Raw genomic sequence first — 17,683 nt, 5'->3', positions numbered from 1 at the left:
TTCTGAATTATCATAGAAAAAAATAATCATGTTGGTTGAAATACTCAGTAAAAACTCAACTCTTGGGCTTCCCTGGTGGCGCAGTGGTTGAGAATCTGCCTGCCAATGCAGGAGACACGGGTTCGAGCCCTGGTCTGGGAAGATCCCACATGCCACGGAGCAACTAGGCCTGTGAGCTACAACTAGTGAGCCTGTGCGTCTGGAGCCTGTGCCCCGCAACAAGAGAGGTCGCGACAGTGAAAGGCCCGCGCACCGCGATGAAGAGTGGCCCCCGCTTGCCGCAACTAGAGAAAGCCCTCGCACAGAAATGAAGACCCAACACAGCCAAAAATAAATAAATAAAATTTAAAAAAATTAATAAATAAAAATAAAAATCCTTAAAAAAAAAAAAAAACTCAACTCTTGAGTGCATTTTATGTTCATCTTCTACCATAGTATTGTTTTATTTGTTGGCCGAGTAGAATTCAGGGAATGTACAATTTGTAACACAGTCTCTGTGATCTGAGCAGTAAGAACTGTGATGTATGTAGAGAAAATCAGGTGAAAAATGTCAATAACTTGTTAGAAAAAAAAAAAAAAAAGGCTTTCCTCTAAATCCATGTCATTCATTCAGTCACACAAATAGGCAGGCTCTTTTGAATAGCTGATTTCTGAGGATGTGCTTTAATGTGATGTACAGAATTAATAGAAGCTCTCTCAGCCTCTTACCAGGATCTGAGTAGACTTTGACATACCTAATTTATATTAGCTATAAATTACACAACTAATATATATAAATATAATGTCTTGTCTGCATTTAACATTAAGAGTGTTTCTTACTTGGATGAAAGTTTTACATTAGAATATTCTTTGATTCTACCACAGTTCATCTCTTTCCCATGAGAGCCAATTCTAGTGACAATTCTTTTATTTCTAAAAATACCTGTAAACCTCAAAGCTGTCCGGAGCAAAACAGGTAGAGCCCTGTTCTTCTTCAGGAGCATCTATTATTGAAATAACTGAGCTCGGTATTCTGTAAAGGGGTCAAACGAGCATCTCTCCTGACGTCTTCCAAGGCTGTTCTGCAAGGGGGCGTTTTAACTCTATGCTCTTCCTATGAACCTATTCCTACTGCTAGGAGAAAAGCAGGCCTCTTGGGACTTGTATATAGACTGACTTGGCCCAGTAAAATCATTTTATTTTCCTTCTGAAAGAAAGATATTTTTATAGGAAACTAAATATAAGTAAACTTGATATTTTGCTGGATTCTAAATATGTCTTATGTCTTTAATTGGTGTTGTTTATTTATCACTCATTGATGATGTATGTACAAATCTAGATTATTATTTTGGTTCTAAAAAAATTAAAACACTTATGTGAAGAATTCATTTTATAATGTACATTCTATATAATTGTATATTTAGAAAAAATATGATTATTCAATAAACTAATACTCATTAATCTGGTATTTAATGCTTATATTTACTGGGCACTGTAAAATTAACATGTATGTTTATTTAATCTATTCACAGTTCCTGATGATGTGTTTGCCCAAAATTATATATGGAAAGGCTCTTACAATTTTAAAGGAAGGAAACAACCCATGACCCTGACAGTTACTAGTTTCAATGCTTCCACTGGGAGAGTCAATGCAACACTCAGTAACAGCAACATGGAACTACTACTTTCAGGTATCACATTAAAGAACAGCAAACAATGCCTTTATGCCTTCATTTCCATCATTTCATCATTTTTTTAGTGATTTTTATACTGTGAAATATTTGCTATATTTTGATGACATTCATAATTCATTCAGAAACAAGGCTTTCTGTTTTTTTGATTGATGTATGAATATTACTACACAAATATAAAACTGTGATTCTGAAATAAGCTCCCTCAAGAATATTTTTATGTGGCTAGAATGACATGTCATGAAATAGAACAGAACTTTTCATTTGAATATAACTAACTCCTTCTCTATTCTCATAACACCAAAGAGACTGGATCGGTGATTTGCAAGCTATTTTATGGTTACAAAATCATGTCTTCAAATGAGAATGTTTAGGAGGACACTACAATTTAAGACAGAAAAAGTAGAGCTACACTACCTTAAACAGGCAAACGGAACCCAGAGCCCTATCCATCTGCTCAACTTTCTCAGGTTTCTGTTTCCTCTATCTAATGCACTTCCCTCATTATCTTTGAATACTGTGTTTTTTCTGACATTCAAATGTTTCTTCAAATGTCATCTTGTCAACAGTACTTCTGATGACCCTATCTAAAGTAGCTTTGACATTACAAATAGGCTCACTCTTAGTCGCAGGCAGTCTTATCTTGTTTCATTTCCTTCTTTTCACTATTTGAAATTATAGTATAGTGTAGTGTAGTGTAGTATAGTATAGTATGACATGACATGATTTGTCTATACTCCAGCAATACAAGCTCTAAGAGAGCAGCTCTTTGCCTTCCAGTCCATTACTAATGCCTCAGATGTTAGAAATGCATCTGGACTCCCATGGGCACACGCCCAGGAGCTGCTCCTGCCCCGCGCTCCCTCCCTCTGCCTTTCACTTCCTAGCTGCCAAGATCTTGGAAGCTTTGAAGCTCGGCAAAGAAGGGAAATCCATTGAGAACAGTCTGTAAAGTGTCAAGCAATATCTAGATATTACCTGCACTCTGCCTTTCCCCCCTGAACCTGGGATTCTTCCACTGAGTGAGTGGTCCGGCATCCCACATTGGCATTGCTCATTTGGTTGATGAAAACATATTGACAGAGTTGTTGTTGGTTATACCCTTTTGCCTTCTCACTAGCAATGAAAAAGAGAGACTGTATCTCCACACCCTTGCCAACAGAGCATATTGTCAAGCTTTTGAACTTTTGTTGATCTGCCGTGTGGCTGACAGGGTCTTGGTGCTCCAGCTAGGTGTCAGGCCTGTGCCTCTGAGGTGGGAGAGCTGAGTTCAGGACATTGGTCCACCAGAGATCTCCCAGCTCCAAATAATACCAAATGGTGAAAGCTCTCCCAGAGATCTCCATCTCAGTGCTAAGACCCAGCTCCACTCAACAAGCAGCAAGCTACAGTGCTGGACACCCTATGCCAAACAACTAGCAAGACAGGAACACAGCCCCATCCATTAGCAGAGAGCCTGCATAAAATCATAATAAGTTCACAGACACCCCAAAACACACCACTGGTTGGGGTCATGCCCACCAGAAAGACAAGATCCAGCCTCATCCACCAGAACACAGGCACTAGTCCCCTCCACCAGGAAGCCAACACAACCCATTGAACCAAACTTAGGCAATGGGGGCAGACAACAAAAACAACAGGAACTACGAACCTGCAGCCTGTGAAAAGGAGAGCCCAAACACAGTAAGTTACGCAAAATGAGAAGACAGAGAAACACACAGCAGATGAATGAACAAGGTAAAAACCAACCAGACCAAACAAATAAAGAGGAAAATAGGCAGTCTACCTGAAAAAGAATTCAGAGTAATGATAGTAAAGATGATCCAAAATCTTGGAAATAGAATGGAGAAAATACAAGAAACGTTTAATAAGGACCTAGAAGAACTAAGGAGTAAACAAACAGAGATGAACAACACAATAAATGAAATTAAAAATTCTCTAGAAGGGATCAATAGCAAAATAACTGAGGCAGAAAAACGGATAAGTGACCTGGAAGATAAAATAGTGGAAATAACTACTGCAGAGCAGAATAAAGAAAAAAGAATGAAAAGAATTGAGGACAGTCTCAGAGACCTCTGGGACAAGATTAAATGCACCAACATTCGAATTTTAGGGGTCCCAGAACAAGAAGAGAAAAAGAAAGGGACTGAGAAAGTATTTGAAGAGATTATAGTTGAAAACTTCCCTAATATGGGAAAGGAAATAGTTAATCAAGCCCAGGAAGCACAGAGAGTCCCATACAGGATAAATCCAAGGAGAAACATGCCAAGACACATATTAATCAGACTATCAAAAATTAAATACAAAGAAAAAATATTCAAAGCAGCAAGGGAAAAACAACAAGTTACACATAATGGAATCCCCGTAAGGGTAACAGCTGATCTTTCAGCAGAAACTCTGCAAGCCAGAAGGTAGTGGCAGGACATACTTAAAGTGATGAAAGAGAAAAACCTACAACCAAGATCACTCTACCCAACAAGGATCCCATTCACATTTGATGGAGAAATTAAAAGCTTTACAGACAAGCAAAAGCTAAGAAAATTCAGCACCACCAAACCAGCTTTACTAAAGCTAATGCTAAAGGAACTTCTCTAGGCAGGAAACACAAGAGAAGGAAAAGACCTACAATAACAAACCCAAAACAATTAAGAAAATGGTAATAGGAACATACATATCGATAATTACCTTAAATGTAAAAGGATTAAATGCTCCCACCAAAAGACATAGACTGGCTGAATGGATACAAAAACAAGACCCATATATATGATGTCTACCAGAGACCCACTTCAGACATAGGGACACATGCAGACTGAAAGTGAGAGGATGGAAAAAGATATTCCATGCAAATGGAAATCAAAAGAAAGCTGGAGTAGCAATTCTCATATGAGACAAAATAGACTTTAAAATAAAGACTATTACAAGAGACAAAGAAGGACGCTACATATTGATCAAGGTATCAATTCAAGAAGATGATATAATGATTGTAAATATTTATGCACCCAACATGTGAGCACCTCAGTACATAAGGCAAAAGCTAACAGCCATAAAAGGGGAAATCAACAGTAACACAATCATAGTAGGGGACTTTAACACCCCACTTTCACCAATGGACAGATCATCCAAAATGAAAATAAATAAGGAAACACAAGCTTTAAATGATACATTAAACTAGATGGACTTAATTGATATTTATAGGACATTCCATCCAAAAACAACAGAGTACACTTTCTTCTCAAGTGCTCATGGGACATTCTCCAGGATAGAGCATTTTTTGGGTCACAGATCAAGCCTTGGTAAATTTAAGAAAATTGAAATTGTATCAAGTATCTTTTCTGACCACAGTACTGTGAGACTAGATATCAATTACAGGAAAAAATCTGTAAAAAATACAAACACATGGAGGCTAAACAATACACTACTTAATAACCAAGAGATCAATGAAGAAATCAAAGAGGAAATAAAAAAATACCTAGAAACAAATGACAATGAAAACACGATGACCCAAAAACCTATGAGATGCAGCAAAAGCAGTTCTAAGAGGGAAGTTTATAGCAATACAATCCTACCTTAAGAAACAAGGAACATCTCAAATAAACAACCTAACCTTACACCTAAAGCAATTAGAAAAAGAAGAACAAAAAAAACCCAAAGTTAGCAGAAGGAAAGAAATCATAAAGATCAGATCAGAAATAAAGGAAAAACAAATGAAGGAAACAATAGCAAAGATCAATAAAACTAAAAGCTTGTTCTTTGAGAAGATAAATAAAATTGATAAACCATTAGCCAGACTCATCAAGAAAAAAAAGGGAGGAGACACAAATCAATAGAATTAGAAATGAAAAAGGAGAAGTAACAACTGACACTGCAGAAATACAAAGGATCATGAGAGATTACTACAAGCAACTATATGCCAATAAACGGGACAACCTGGAAGAAATGGGCAAATTCTTAGAAAAGTACAACCTTCTGAGACTGAACCAGGAAGAAAGAGAAAATATAAACAGACCTATCACAAGCACTGAAATTGAGATTGTGATTAAAAATCTTCCAAAAAACATAAGCCCAGGACCCGATGGCTTCACAGGTGAATACTATGAAACATTTAGAGAAGAGCTAACAGGTATCCTTCTCAAACTCTTCCAGAATATAGTAGAGGGAGGAACACTCATTCTATGAGACCACCATCACCCTGATACCAAAACCAGAAAAAGATGTCACAAAGCAAGAAAACTACAGGCCAATATCACTGATGAACATAGATGCAAAAATCCTCAACAAAATACTAGCAAAGAGAATCCAACAGTACATTAAAAGGATCATACACCATGATCAAGTGGGGTTTATCCCAGGAATGCAAGGATTCTTCATTATATGCAAATCAATCAATGTGATACACCATATTTACAGATTGAAGGAGAAAAACCACATGATCATCTCAGTAGATGCAGAAAAACTTTTGACAAAGCTCAACACCCATTTATGATAAAAACCCTCCAAAAAGTAGTTATAGAGGGAACTTACCTCAACATAATAAAGGCCATATACAACAAACACACAGCCAACATCATTCTCAATGGTGAAAAACTGAAAGCATTTCCTCTAAGATCAGGAACAAGACAAGGATGTCCACTCTCACCACTATTATTCAACATAGTTTTGGAAGTCCTAGACACAGCAATCAGAGAAGATAAAGAAATAAAAGGAATCCAAATCGGAAAAGAAGAAGTAAAGCTGTCACTGTTTGCAGATGACATGATACTATACATAGAGAATCCTAAGGATGCTACCAGAAAACTACTAGAGCTAATCAGTGAATTTGGTAAAGTAGCAGGATACAAAATTAAGGCACAGAAATCTCTTGCATTCCTATACACTAATGACGAAAAATCTGAAAGAGAAATTAAGGAAACACTCCCATTTACCACTGCAACAAAAAGAATAAAACACCTAGGAATAAACCCACCTAAGGAGACAAAAGACCTATATGCAGAAAACTATAAGACACTGATGAAAGAAATCAAAGATGATACAAACAGATGGAGAGATATACCATGTTCTTGGATTGGAAGAATCAACATTGTGAAAATGAGTCTACTACCCAAAGCAATCTACAGATTCAGTGCAATCCCTATCAAACTACCAATGGCATTTTTCATAGAACTAGAACAAAAAAATTTCACAATTTGTATGGATACACTAAAGACCCCAAATAGCCAAAGCAATCTTGAGAAAGAAAAATGGAGCTGGATTAATCAGGCTCCCGGACTTCAGACTATACTACAAAGCTACAGTAATCAAGAGAGTATGAGACTGGCACAAAAACAGAAATATAGATCAATGGAACAGGATAGAAAGCCCAGAGATAAACTCACGCACATATGGTCACCTTATCTTTGATAAAGGAGGCAAGAATATACAATGTAGAAAAGACAGCCTGTTCAATAAGAGGTGCTGGGAAAACTGTACAGCTACATGTAAAAGAATGAAATTAGAACACTCCCTAACACCATACACAAAAATAAACTCAAAATGGATTAAAGACCTAAATGTAAGTGCAGACACTATAAAACTCAGAGGAAAACATAGGCAGAACACTCTATGAGTTAAATCACAGCAAGATCCTTTTTGACCCACCTCCTAGAGAAATGGAAATAAAAACAAAAATAAACAAATGGGACCTAATGAAACCTAAAAGCTTTTCACAGCAAAGGAAACCATAAACAAGACGAAAAGACAGCCCTCAGAATGGGAGAAAATATTTGCAAATGAAGCAAATGACAAAGGATTAATCTACAAATTTATAAGCAACTCATGTAGCTCAGTATCAAAAAAACAAACAACCCAATCCAAAAATGGGCAGAACACCTAAATAGACATTTCTCCAAAGAAGATATACAGATCACCAACAAACACATTAAAGGATGCTCAATATCACTAATCATTAGAGAAATGCAAATCAAAACTACAATGAGGTATCACCTCACACCAGTCAGACTGGCCCTCATCAAAAAATCTACAAACAGGAAATGCTGGAGAGGGTGTGGAGAAAAGGGAACCCTCTTGCACTGTTGGTGGGAATGTAAATTGATACAGCCTTTATGGAGAACAGTATGGAGGTTCCTCAAAAAATTAAAATTAGAACTAACATATGACCCAGCAATCCATTACTGGGCATCTACCCTGTGAAAACCATAATTCAAAAAGAGTCATGTACCACAATGTTCATTGCAGCTCTATTTACAATAGCCAGAACATGGATGCGACCTAAGTGTCCATTGACAGATGAATGGATAAAGAAGATGTGGCACATATATACAATGGAATATTACTCAGCCATAAAATAAAGGAAATTGAGTTATTTGTAGTGAGATGGATGGACCTAGAGTCTGTCATACAGAGTGAAGTAAGTCAGAAAGAGAGAAACAAATACCGTATGCTAACACATATATATGGAATCTAAAAAACAAAACAAAACGAAAAAATGGTTCTGAAGAACCTAGGGGCAGGACAGGAATAAAGACACAGACGTAGACAATGGACTTGAGAACACGGGGAGGGGAAGGGTAAGCTGGGATGAAGTGAGAGAGTGGCATGGACATTTATACACTACCAAATGTAAAATAGATAGCTAGTGGGAAGCAGCCACATAACACAGTGAGATCAGTTCGGTGCTTTGTGACCAGCTAGAGGGGTGGGATAGGGAGGGTGGGAGGGAGACGTAAGAGGGAGGAGATATGGGGATATATGTATACGTATAGCTGATTCACTCTGTTATAAAACAGAAGCTAACACACCATTGTAAAGCAATTATAGTCCAATAAAGATGTTTAGAAGAAAAAATAAATAAATAAATAAATGCATCTGGAACAAAATGGGCCGCAATGAATTTGAATTATTGCTCTCATTTAAAAATACATTTTAAAAGTATTGATATTGAAAATATGAAATATGTATTTTTAAATTTCTTGGCAATGTATATATCCCATACAATTATTAATAATGGAATAATTTGTGGTATAAATAAAATAGAAAATAAAATTATATCTGTTGATTTTGTAAATTTTACAACAACTATAAAGCTTCATTTTGTATTGTTGAATGAGCCTACCTTAAACCCAAAGTAAAGGTATTAGAAGTTAATATATATTTTAATTTTAAAAATATACACAATTACATGATATAAATTGAAAGAAGCTTTATATGAATGAATGGAATGTGTGACTACTGATTTATTTAATTTTGAAACATAAATTTTTATTTTCCTTCTGTAAGAGAGTTAGCACTAAATAAATGTATATGTATTCTAATGTAGAAAACTTTTAAAACAAATTTCTACAAATATAGATAAACAAACATAAATAATTAGACTAACTTTCTATCCTTGTCTCCATAAAATTAATTATAACATTTTCCCAGTAAGTTTGGTTACTTTTGTATGTTTTCCCTCTTAACTGTAATTTACTTTAGATCAAGATCTATGTATCATTATATTTGTATTCCCAGCTAATTTTTATGATACCTTATTACATAGGTGAAATATTAAGTGAGTGAAGTAATGAGTCAAATTTCAACCATCAGTTAATCACAAAATTTTTACTTAGAACCTTATATTCTATTATTCCCCTAAGCACATTTATATTCCAGCTTATTCCTACTCTTGGAATACTCCCATTCAGGGAAAAAAAAAAAAATTGTATTCATCTTGCTTCTCTCCTTTATGCCATTACCTATATTTACCTTCTTGAATTAAAAATTCTACTTGATTTTTGAGATCCAGCTCAAATGCTCTTTTTTCTTAGTAAGTATTTCCTAAGCACTCCAGTGTGAAATGATCCTTCTCTCCTCTGGCCTTTAATTCATCATATTCTCTATCTCTATCATTATATCTCCTGTTTCATCAGAAATTCACGTAAGCATCCTGTTTTTAGATAGGAACAACATATTTATCTTTGTGGCGCCACAAAGATACTCTTTTTCTCAGAGTTGGCACCTAATTTATTATTAAGGAAAATATCTGGAATTTTAACATTTGATTCATATCCTTGAAGATTTTAAATCTGATTGGGGGAAGAAATCATTTTGTTTACAATAATCATGGAATGATATTATTAAGAACAGTAATATTTAATTTTAATAGCATAGGTAATTTAAACCCCACTTAAGATTTGAGTTGAAAATTTCAGCTGAAAGAGAGATCAATATATATTACAGGATTTGTGAAAAGCATTATGGGTGAAGGTGGCCTTGACTTGGCCTTGTTTTATTTCTTTTAGTATCACATGTATTTATGATATATTTAAGATAGTTATAGGTAATAAAGTAAAGCATAACTGTTTGCAAAATTAGTAGACTAATTGTCCTTACATTTTACAGGAGTATATAAAAGCCAAGAAGCTCGCCTAATGTTACATATCTATCTTATTAAAGTACCAGCTCAAGCTTCTGTGAAGAAAATGAAGGAGGAAGATTGGGCCATGGATGGCTTTGTAAGTATAGTTCTTTAAAAGTCTGCTGCTAATTTTAATAACAAACTTATGCTTTGGTTTGTCATTAAAATTCCAGAAAAATCTAATTTATAAATTGAGCTAATTAAACACACACACATATATTTACAGATGTGTAGCCATCACCACAGTTGATTTTAGAATATTTCCATCACCTCGAAAAGAAACTCCATACCCTGTAGCTATCACCCAACCCATCCACCCCTCATTACCCCCACAACCCCAAGCAACCACAACTCTATTTTCTGTCTCTTTAGATTTCCCTGTTCTAGGCTTTCATATTTATGGAATCATATAATACGTGGTCTTTTGTGACTGGCTTCCTTCACTTATAATGGGAAACATGCCTCTTAAGGCCTAGGCTTGGAACTGACCGATTGTCAATTCCACCCACATTCCATTGACCAAAGCAAGTCACAGGACCAAATCCAACTCAGTGAGGTAGAAAGTATACTCTTTCCATGGTGGTTGATGGGAAGGGGGGGGCAAAGGAGTGCATATATGTCAAACAGTAATCTAATCTACAAAGAACAGTATTATTATATTTTAATTTTTAATTGACCATTTATTTGCCTCATTCTGTTTCATCATATCATTGCCCTTTTTCTTGACAACAGATTTCTTAGCCTAAAAGAAGTCTATAAATCTGTATCATTATGTTAATAACAAATCCCCTTTTTCCAGTATCATAATTATTTAAAGATTAAATTTTTAATTTTGCTTTTTAATGATGGCAGATTTTCACAGTGTTCTGTGTTTTACATAGTAGAGGATATGGAGGAAGGAATTCTGCATAATATTCATTTCAGAGTAAAACTGAATATTTTCTAAGGCTGGGAAAATATATCTGTGGCCAGTCTTCAGTTTTAACCAAACTTATAAATACTTTTAGGTTTCTGCTGAGCCTGATGGAGCTACTTATGTATTTCAAGGATTTATTCAGGGCAAAGATTATGGGCAATTTGGACTACAAAGACTGGGTAATGTATTCATTTTCATTTTCATGTAGTTCTTTTATTACTCCAGATATATCATAAGAAAGTACAATGGATTCTGAACATTAGGCACACTTACCATACTTTGAATTTTGCGTTGTCAGGACTATACATTGATACATTTGATAGCCTTTTAAATATTTGCATTCTTCAGAGTATTGTTTCTCTGTGTTCCAGCTCCATACAATGTTTAGTTTTTCAGCATATTTCTAATAAACATGACAAACTGCCTTGCCCTCAAGCAAGTAAAAAGGAGAAAAAATGATATAGATATGAAAGAAAATATTAAACTGTAAATATTTTTATCATATGAGAATTGTAATACTTCTCTGCAATTTGAATATTGTCGCAATTTTCTTACTGCTCCAAAAAAACATAGGGACACTTTAACTCACAGAGTTTGGAAAGGGAAAATAACTTAGAGGAGTGAGCCCCGTTTTGGGACTATGTGTTCTTCAGATATGTAAATTTTCCATGGTGGGAGGCACAGGGTTTTGTCATTTTTATTTCTAACTCTTCTAACATGTGTATAAACATTTAATGGGCTCGTTTGAATGTGTTTTAACATAGCTTTTGGTATATACTTTTCCTAATGTGTACTGTCTCCCATTACTATATTGTGGTATTAATGCATAAAGAGTAAATTCAGGCTCTAAAATCTACTACTTGATGTTTATCTTAAAAATTCCATTGCTTTGAACTTTTACATAAGTTTATGAGTCCCCAGAAAAATAATGTATAAAAAAGGTACTAACATTTTTTAACCTGGACTAAGGTATGACTTAGTTGAATATTTATCAGAAAGGCAAATCAGTTTTCTCCAAATGAGCAATGTTAATAAGATGTCATTTCAGATAATGTCTTGCCAAAATTGTTAGTTTTAAAAGCAGGATAAAACATTTATTAACATAGTACATTAACACAGTTGTGTAAATGAATGCAAGATCTTTTCACATACTATTCCCTAAAGCATCTCAAGCACTACATGTCTAAAACAGCACCTATAGAAAAGGAACTATTTCTTTCTAAAAAAAAGAGCTTGTTATTTATTTTCTCTTCCCTAGTCACTGTGCCAACATGTTGACAAACCTGTTTTTCTCATTTCCTAACTGTGCAAATGTCATAACCATTTACTCAGCCCCAAGTAGAACATATCTAAATCCTATGCCTTCCTCTCCCTTTCATCCACACAGACAAGTTCCCCTGAATCTATCTTTTTATGCTCTTCCTAGTGCTGTAGTTCACACCTTAATTTCCATTTTTATCTAGGATGTTCCTACAATCTTCAAACTACTCTTGCTTTCAGACCAGACTCCCTCAAGTCCACCTCACCCTTGTCACTGTTCTAAATCTTGTATCTTATCACTGAGCCTTTTTTTTTTTTTTTCCCAAACACATCCAGTTGTTCCTCACTATAGGTGGGTGGAAAGTTTGGGCTCTTTAGAAGCATATTTATGCCTTTTCAAATAATTTATCATTTTAGCCTCCTACTCCCTACCACATGTCCTTTCCACACAGACATGCCTAATGCTTGTCATGTCCTCTAAATATGCCACTCACCTTCCCATTTCTGGGCTTCTGATGGTCCTGCTTCCTCCCCTATTTGTTGTTCTATTGATTCTTCAAAGTCAAGCTCATAAGTCCTCCAGAAAACATTCTTACATACCACCAGATGGAATTACTCCTTCCTTTCCTAAAGCACATTGATCATGAATTCATCCTTGATATATGTACTTATTTGTGGCTCTGTATTCTTCCCACAATTGTATGAACTCTTCAGTTCAGAGACTCCACTTATTTTTTATTCTGTGTCCTTTCCTGGAAAAATATCTTATACATAGTAGGCATTGTGCAAAATTGTGTGGAAATGAGTTGAAGGAGTTTCGTGAATTAGTTTTGTTTACCATGTACATTTCCAAGTACATCTTGCAGATACTTCCAAGTAGATATCTTGAGCAAGGAAGAAATTAATTGGTTCACAAAACTAAAAAATCAAGTGTGATACAGTAGGGTTGATTTTATAAGTTATTTTCTTATTTTATAGGACTGAATATGTCAGAAGGTTCAAATTCTTCAAATCAACCTCATGGTACAAATAGTAGTTCTGTGGCCATTGCTATTCTTGTGCCTTTTTTTGCACTTATATTTGCAGGATTTGGATTTTATCTTTATAAACAAAGGTAAGTTTGTTGATTTTAAGTATAAAGCGTTTCCCAAATCTATATTTCATGTTCTTTTTACTCTCTAGTTCAAATTCTAACTTGCATGTTTTTTTCTGGGTTGTTTAAATCTCTGTGTGCCAGATATTGCCACAGTTGTTGAAACCGTTATTTCCCCTGCCTTTCCCTCCACCATGGCAGTATACACACAACTAAAACTGCTCTGTTAAGTTGCACAAGCATTCAACTTAACCCTTCCTCCTTTTCGCCTGTCAATTTCCTGGTACATAACTAATTGTATAAGTTATTTTTACTTTATCCATATTGAAACTTTAGAGTTACAAATCTAAGTTAAGGTTTAAATTGAAGAGGTGATATCTGCTGCCAGATTTATTTAGAGAACTAGGAAGAAGCTGTGTCCAAACCCCTTAGTTAACCTGACAGTACTGATAGAGTTTACCCAGGGAGACAGACGATAAAATCCTCTAATCCTCTCATTTATCTCTGTTGCTTTTAGAAGATGATGGAATTAATATATTATATTTGTGATATATCTCATATATGACTATATAGATTATTCGTTGGTCCCTGTTCACTACATCCATTACAACATCCTGGTGAGGGGCTTCACTATGCAATCCTCCACTATTCGGGGCCATCCCTTACTAAGAAAAAAAGTATGCCAAAAAAAAAAAAAAAAAAGAAGAAAAAAGTATGCAGGTAACCAGATAATTAAATGAATACCTAAATGTAATGTATTTTTCTCAAAATTGATGTTTTTATTATAAATGCCAGTCTGTATTATCTAAGAATGATTTATTTAATATTATGTAAATTTGTAACAATTGTGCATTAGCAGCTGTTTAGGCCTTGTCAATATCAGATGTTATTAATGCTAAAAATCATCACTAAATTTATTTATAAAGCAAGCTATGCTAATCTTTTTTATTATTGTGATAAAACACACATAACATAAAATCATTTAAACCATTGTAGGTGTACAGTTCAGTGACATTTAGTACATTCACAATGTCCATCACCCCAAAAGGAAACTGTACCCACTAAGCAGTAACTCCCTACTCCTCCCACCCCTTCCCCAGGCAACTACTAATCTGCTTTCTGTCTGTTGGTTTGCCTCTTCTGGATATTTTATATAAATGGAATCATACAATATGTGACATTTTGTATCTGGCTTCTTGAATGTAATATAATGTTTTCAAGTTTTATCCATGTTATACCATATATCTGCACACTGTTCCTTTATATGGCTGAATAATATTGCATTGTATGTTTGAATGTGTTGTGTTTAAATATGTCCATTCATCAGTTGATGGACATTTGGATTGTTCCTGTGTTTTTTCTATTATGAATAGTGCTGCTATACACATTTGTGTACAAGTTGTGTTTGAATATCTGTTTCAGTTTTTTTGAGTATGTACTCAAGAATGGAATTGCTGGATTATATGGTACTCCTCCATTTAACCATCCTAGTGAAGTGGTATCTCATGTGGTTTTGATTTACATTTCTCTAATTACTAATGACATTGAGCATCTTTTCATGTGCCTGTTGGTCATTTGCCTACATTCTTTGAAGAAATGCCTATTCAAGTACTTTGCCCATTTTTAAAACTGGGTTATTTGTCTTACTGTTGTTGAGATATAAGTGTTCTCTATGTATTCTGGATACTAGACCTTTTCGGATATATGGTTTGCAAATGTTTCTCTTTCTGTGGGTTGTAGCTCCACTCTCTTGATAGTGTTCTTTGATATACAAGTTTTTAATTTTGATGAAGTAAAATTTATTTCTTTTTTCTTTTGTTACTTGTGCTTAGTGTCATACCTAAGAAACCATTGCTAAATTCAAGGTCATACAACTTGTATGTTTTCTAAGAGTTTTATAGATTTTGCTCTTACATTTAGAAATGATTAGTTTTAAGTTAATTTTTATTGATGTGTAAACTTTCTAAAGCTTGATATTATTTTCCTTAACGCTGTAGCTCAATATTAGCAGAAGGAAATTCTTTTACATCTTTGTGACCCTTACCTAATTAGAAGGAAATGATGTTGCTTCTGTTTTTATTGTGAACGTAGTTTGAAAAAGGAGAGACAAATATGATCCATTAGAATTATGCACCTGGCAAGAGCAAGTTGTAAACAATATAATTTATATTATATAACAATATATAGATGATGCTTTTGAAAGAAGCTTTAGATAGATTTTTTTTAATATTGTCATCATACAAATCACCCAGCAATATTTAGTATGGAGAAAAATTCAGAAAATGCGTTAGGGGTAGTAAAATCACATAACGGCAAATACAAATTACACTAAAATAAATCGTTGAAATTTGTGGTGTTTGGTGTAAACAGAGGAGATTTATTTCAAAGTCTTTTTAGGAATTAGGTTTGAGAAACAGGTAAGGGCAAGTATGCCTTTGTTCCACTACAAACGTCAGCAAATTATGCAGTGGGATGTGGGAAAGAGAAACTAGAAATAAACATTAGTCAAAAAGGAGACAAAAAATGAAGCAGGAATTCAAGATGAGCAACTTATACCAGCCAGCCTAGATTCCATGTGTTTTATAAACTAATGGCAAATGTTCAGTTATCAGTAACTCTTTGGAAACTATTTTCATGACTTGAGTATCAGTATAGATAGTAATTTCTTCTTTGAGATTTTGAATTTACTTGCTCTACTGTATATAATTTTAAGCCAACTGAGTATTTATGTTTCTGGGATACTCCAAGCATCTTCCCAAATTAGGCGTCAGCATTAGATGTCTACTCTTCTTGGAACCCCCTTCTTATTACTGCAGAACTAACTCCTTATTGTCCTTCAAGTCTCAGATTAAATTTTGCCTCCTTAGAGATGCTTTTCCTTATTACCTCTCCTAAACTGGCTCCCAGTTACTTCCTGTCCTGTAAACCATTTTCCTTTTCATCAAAACAGTTTTCATTATCTATTATTTTTCTTGTTTTATTATTTTTAATTGATTCATTGCTTTCTATCATTACAATATGAGCTCCATGAGAGTGATGACTTCATGTTTTCGTTAAAAAATATGTATATATATATATATATATATATATATATATATATATATATATATATATATATATATATATATATCTCCAATGCCTAGGATCATGCCTAGTACTTAATAGATGCTCAGTAAATATTTGAGGAGTGAAGAGTGATGAGATTAAAATTCATCAGCATCATAATTTAGTTATATTTTACATGCTATTTCATAATGATAACATTATTTCATAAGAAAATTAATGAGAATAGCCATAATATCATTTATTTACACTTACTCATATTGGTGCTCTTTAAAAATATATATTGTATGTAAATAATAAAAGTCACTCAGGATTTAAAAGTGACAGGTAAAATGTTCAAATGTGATATATTGAGTTTATGGTTTCTCAATTAATATTTTCAAGTTACATTATCCATTAACAATGATAACTCAAGTACATTGTATTTGAGCCCTACTCTGCTATTTCTTGAAGAAAGTTAACATATAGCTAATCAATGTTCTCATCAACAGGACTGCACCCAAAACACAGTATACAGGATGTTCAGTTCATGAAAATAACAATGGCCAAGCAGCTTTTGAAAATCCCATGTATGACACCAACTCGAAGTCAGTGGAAGGGAAGGCAGTACGGTTCGATCCCAACTTGAACACAGTCTGCACAATGGTATAACGTGGCAACCTTTGCCTTCTTCAGAAGCTTGGAAATCGACACACAAAACAGTGCACATTTAGTTCACTGATAAACAAATTAAAGCACACTTTTCAGGACTTGCTGGGTCACCTTTTCCCGAGGAATGATAGAGAAGAGTGTTTTTTCATAAACTGGACCATAATTCTTCTTCATGTTTACCATGGAGAGTTTTACAGAAATCGGCTGCACTCTGAGAGTGCTTACTCACAGTTTATTTGCTTTTTTTAAAAAGGAGATTATTCTAAAACATAAACTTATTTGCATATATTGGAGGAGCATCCACTATCAGTATTTCTGTGCTTTATAAACTATATTAGAGGGACTGGGTTAAAAAAATGATATAGGGTAGAAAATAAGAGCTATACTTACAAGAGTCAATAGATCACTGACTTCTCTTTAACTGTCATGAGCTACATTACACCCATAAGTCTGTATTTCACACCACTCTATCAGCTGTTCCTTCCTATTAATTGAGTCATTGTTTTCTTTATTTCCCTGGTTATTTCAGATTGAGTCATGCCCTGAAATGTTTATGAGCTAGTTTGTGCCACAGAAGAGATAAGATTGCCCACTCTGATTTCACTCTCTGGTTTTTGTTCTTCAGCATCATATTGCTGTCT

General features: G+C 34.5%; 1 protein-coding gene across 3 annotated transcripts in view; it reads left to right on the top strand.

The window, feature by feature from the left end:
• Positions 1 to 17,042, top strand: part of CSMD3 (CUB and Sushi multiple domains 3) — a 1,176,048-nt gene extending 1,159,006 nt beyond the window's left edge. For all 3 annotated transcript variants that reach the window (XM_068525309.1, XM_068525308.1, XM_068525307.1), the window contains 5 exons: positions 1,512 to 1,670; positions 10,044 to 10,156; positions 11,067 to 11,154; positions 13,214 to 13,349; positions 16,883 to 17,042. In XM_068525309.1, coding sequence (XP_068381410.1) covers positions 1,512 to 1,670; positions 10,044 to 10,156; positions 11,067 to 11,154; positions 13,214 to 13,349; positions 16,883 to 17,042 — 656 coding nt within the window. The remainder of the gene's footprint in view (positions 1 to 1,511; positions 1,671 to 10,043; positions 10,157 to 11,066; positions 11,155 to 13,213; positions 13,350 to 16,882) is intronic.
• Positions 17,043 to 17,683: the final 641 nt, after the last annotated feature.

This window comes from Eschrichtius robustus, chromosome 17 (genome assembly GCF_028021215.1).
Source record: "Eschrichtius robustus isolate mEscRob2 chromosome 17, mEscRob2.pri, whole genome shotgun sequence".
In the NCBI taxonomy this organism is placed as follows: Eukaryota; Metazoa; Chordata; class Mammalia; order Artiodactyla; family Eschrichtiidae; genus Eschrichtius; species Eschrichtius robustus.
This window is presented reverse-complemented; position numbering and strand designations above follow the sequence as displayed.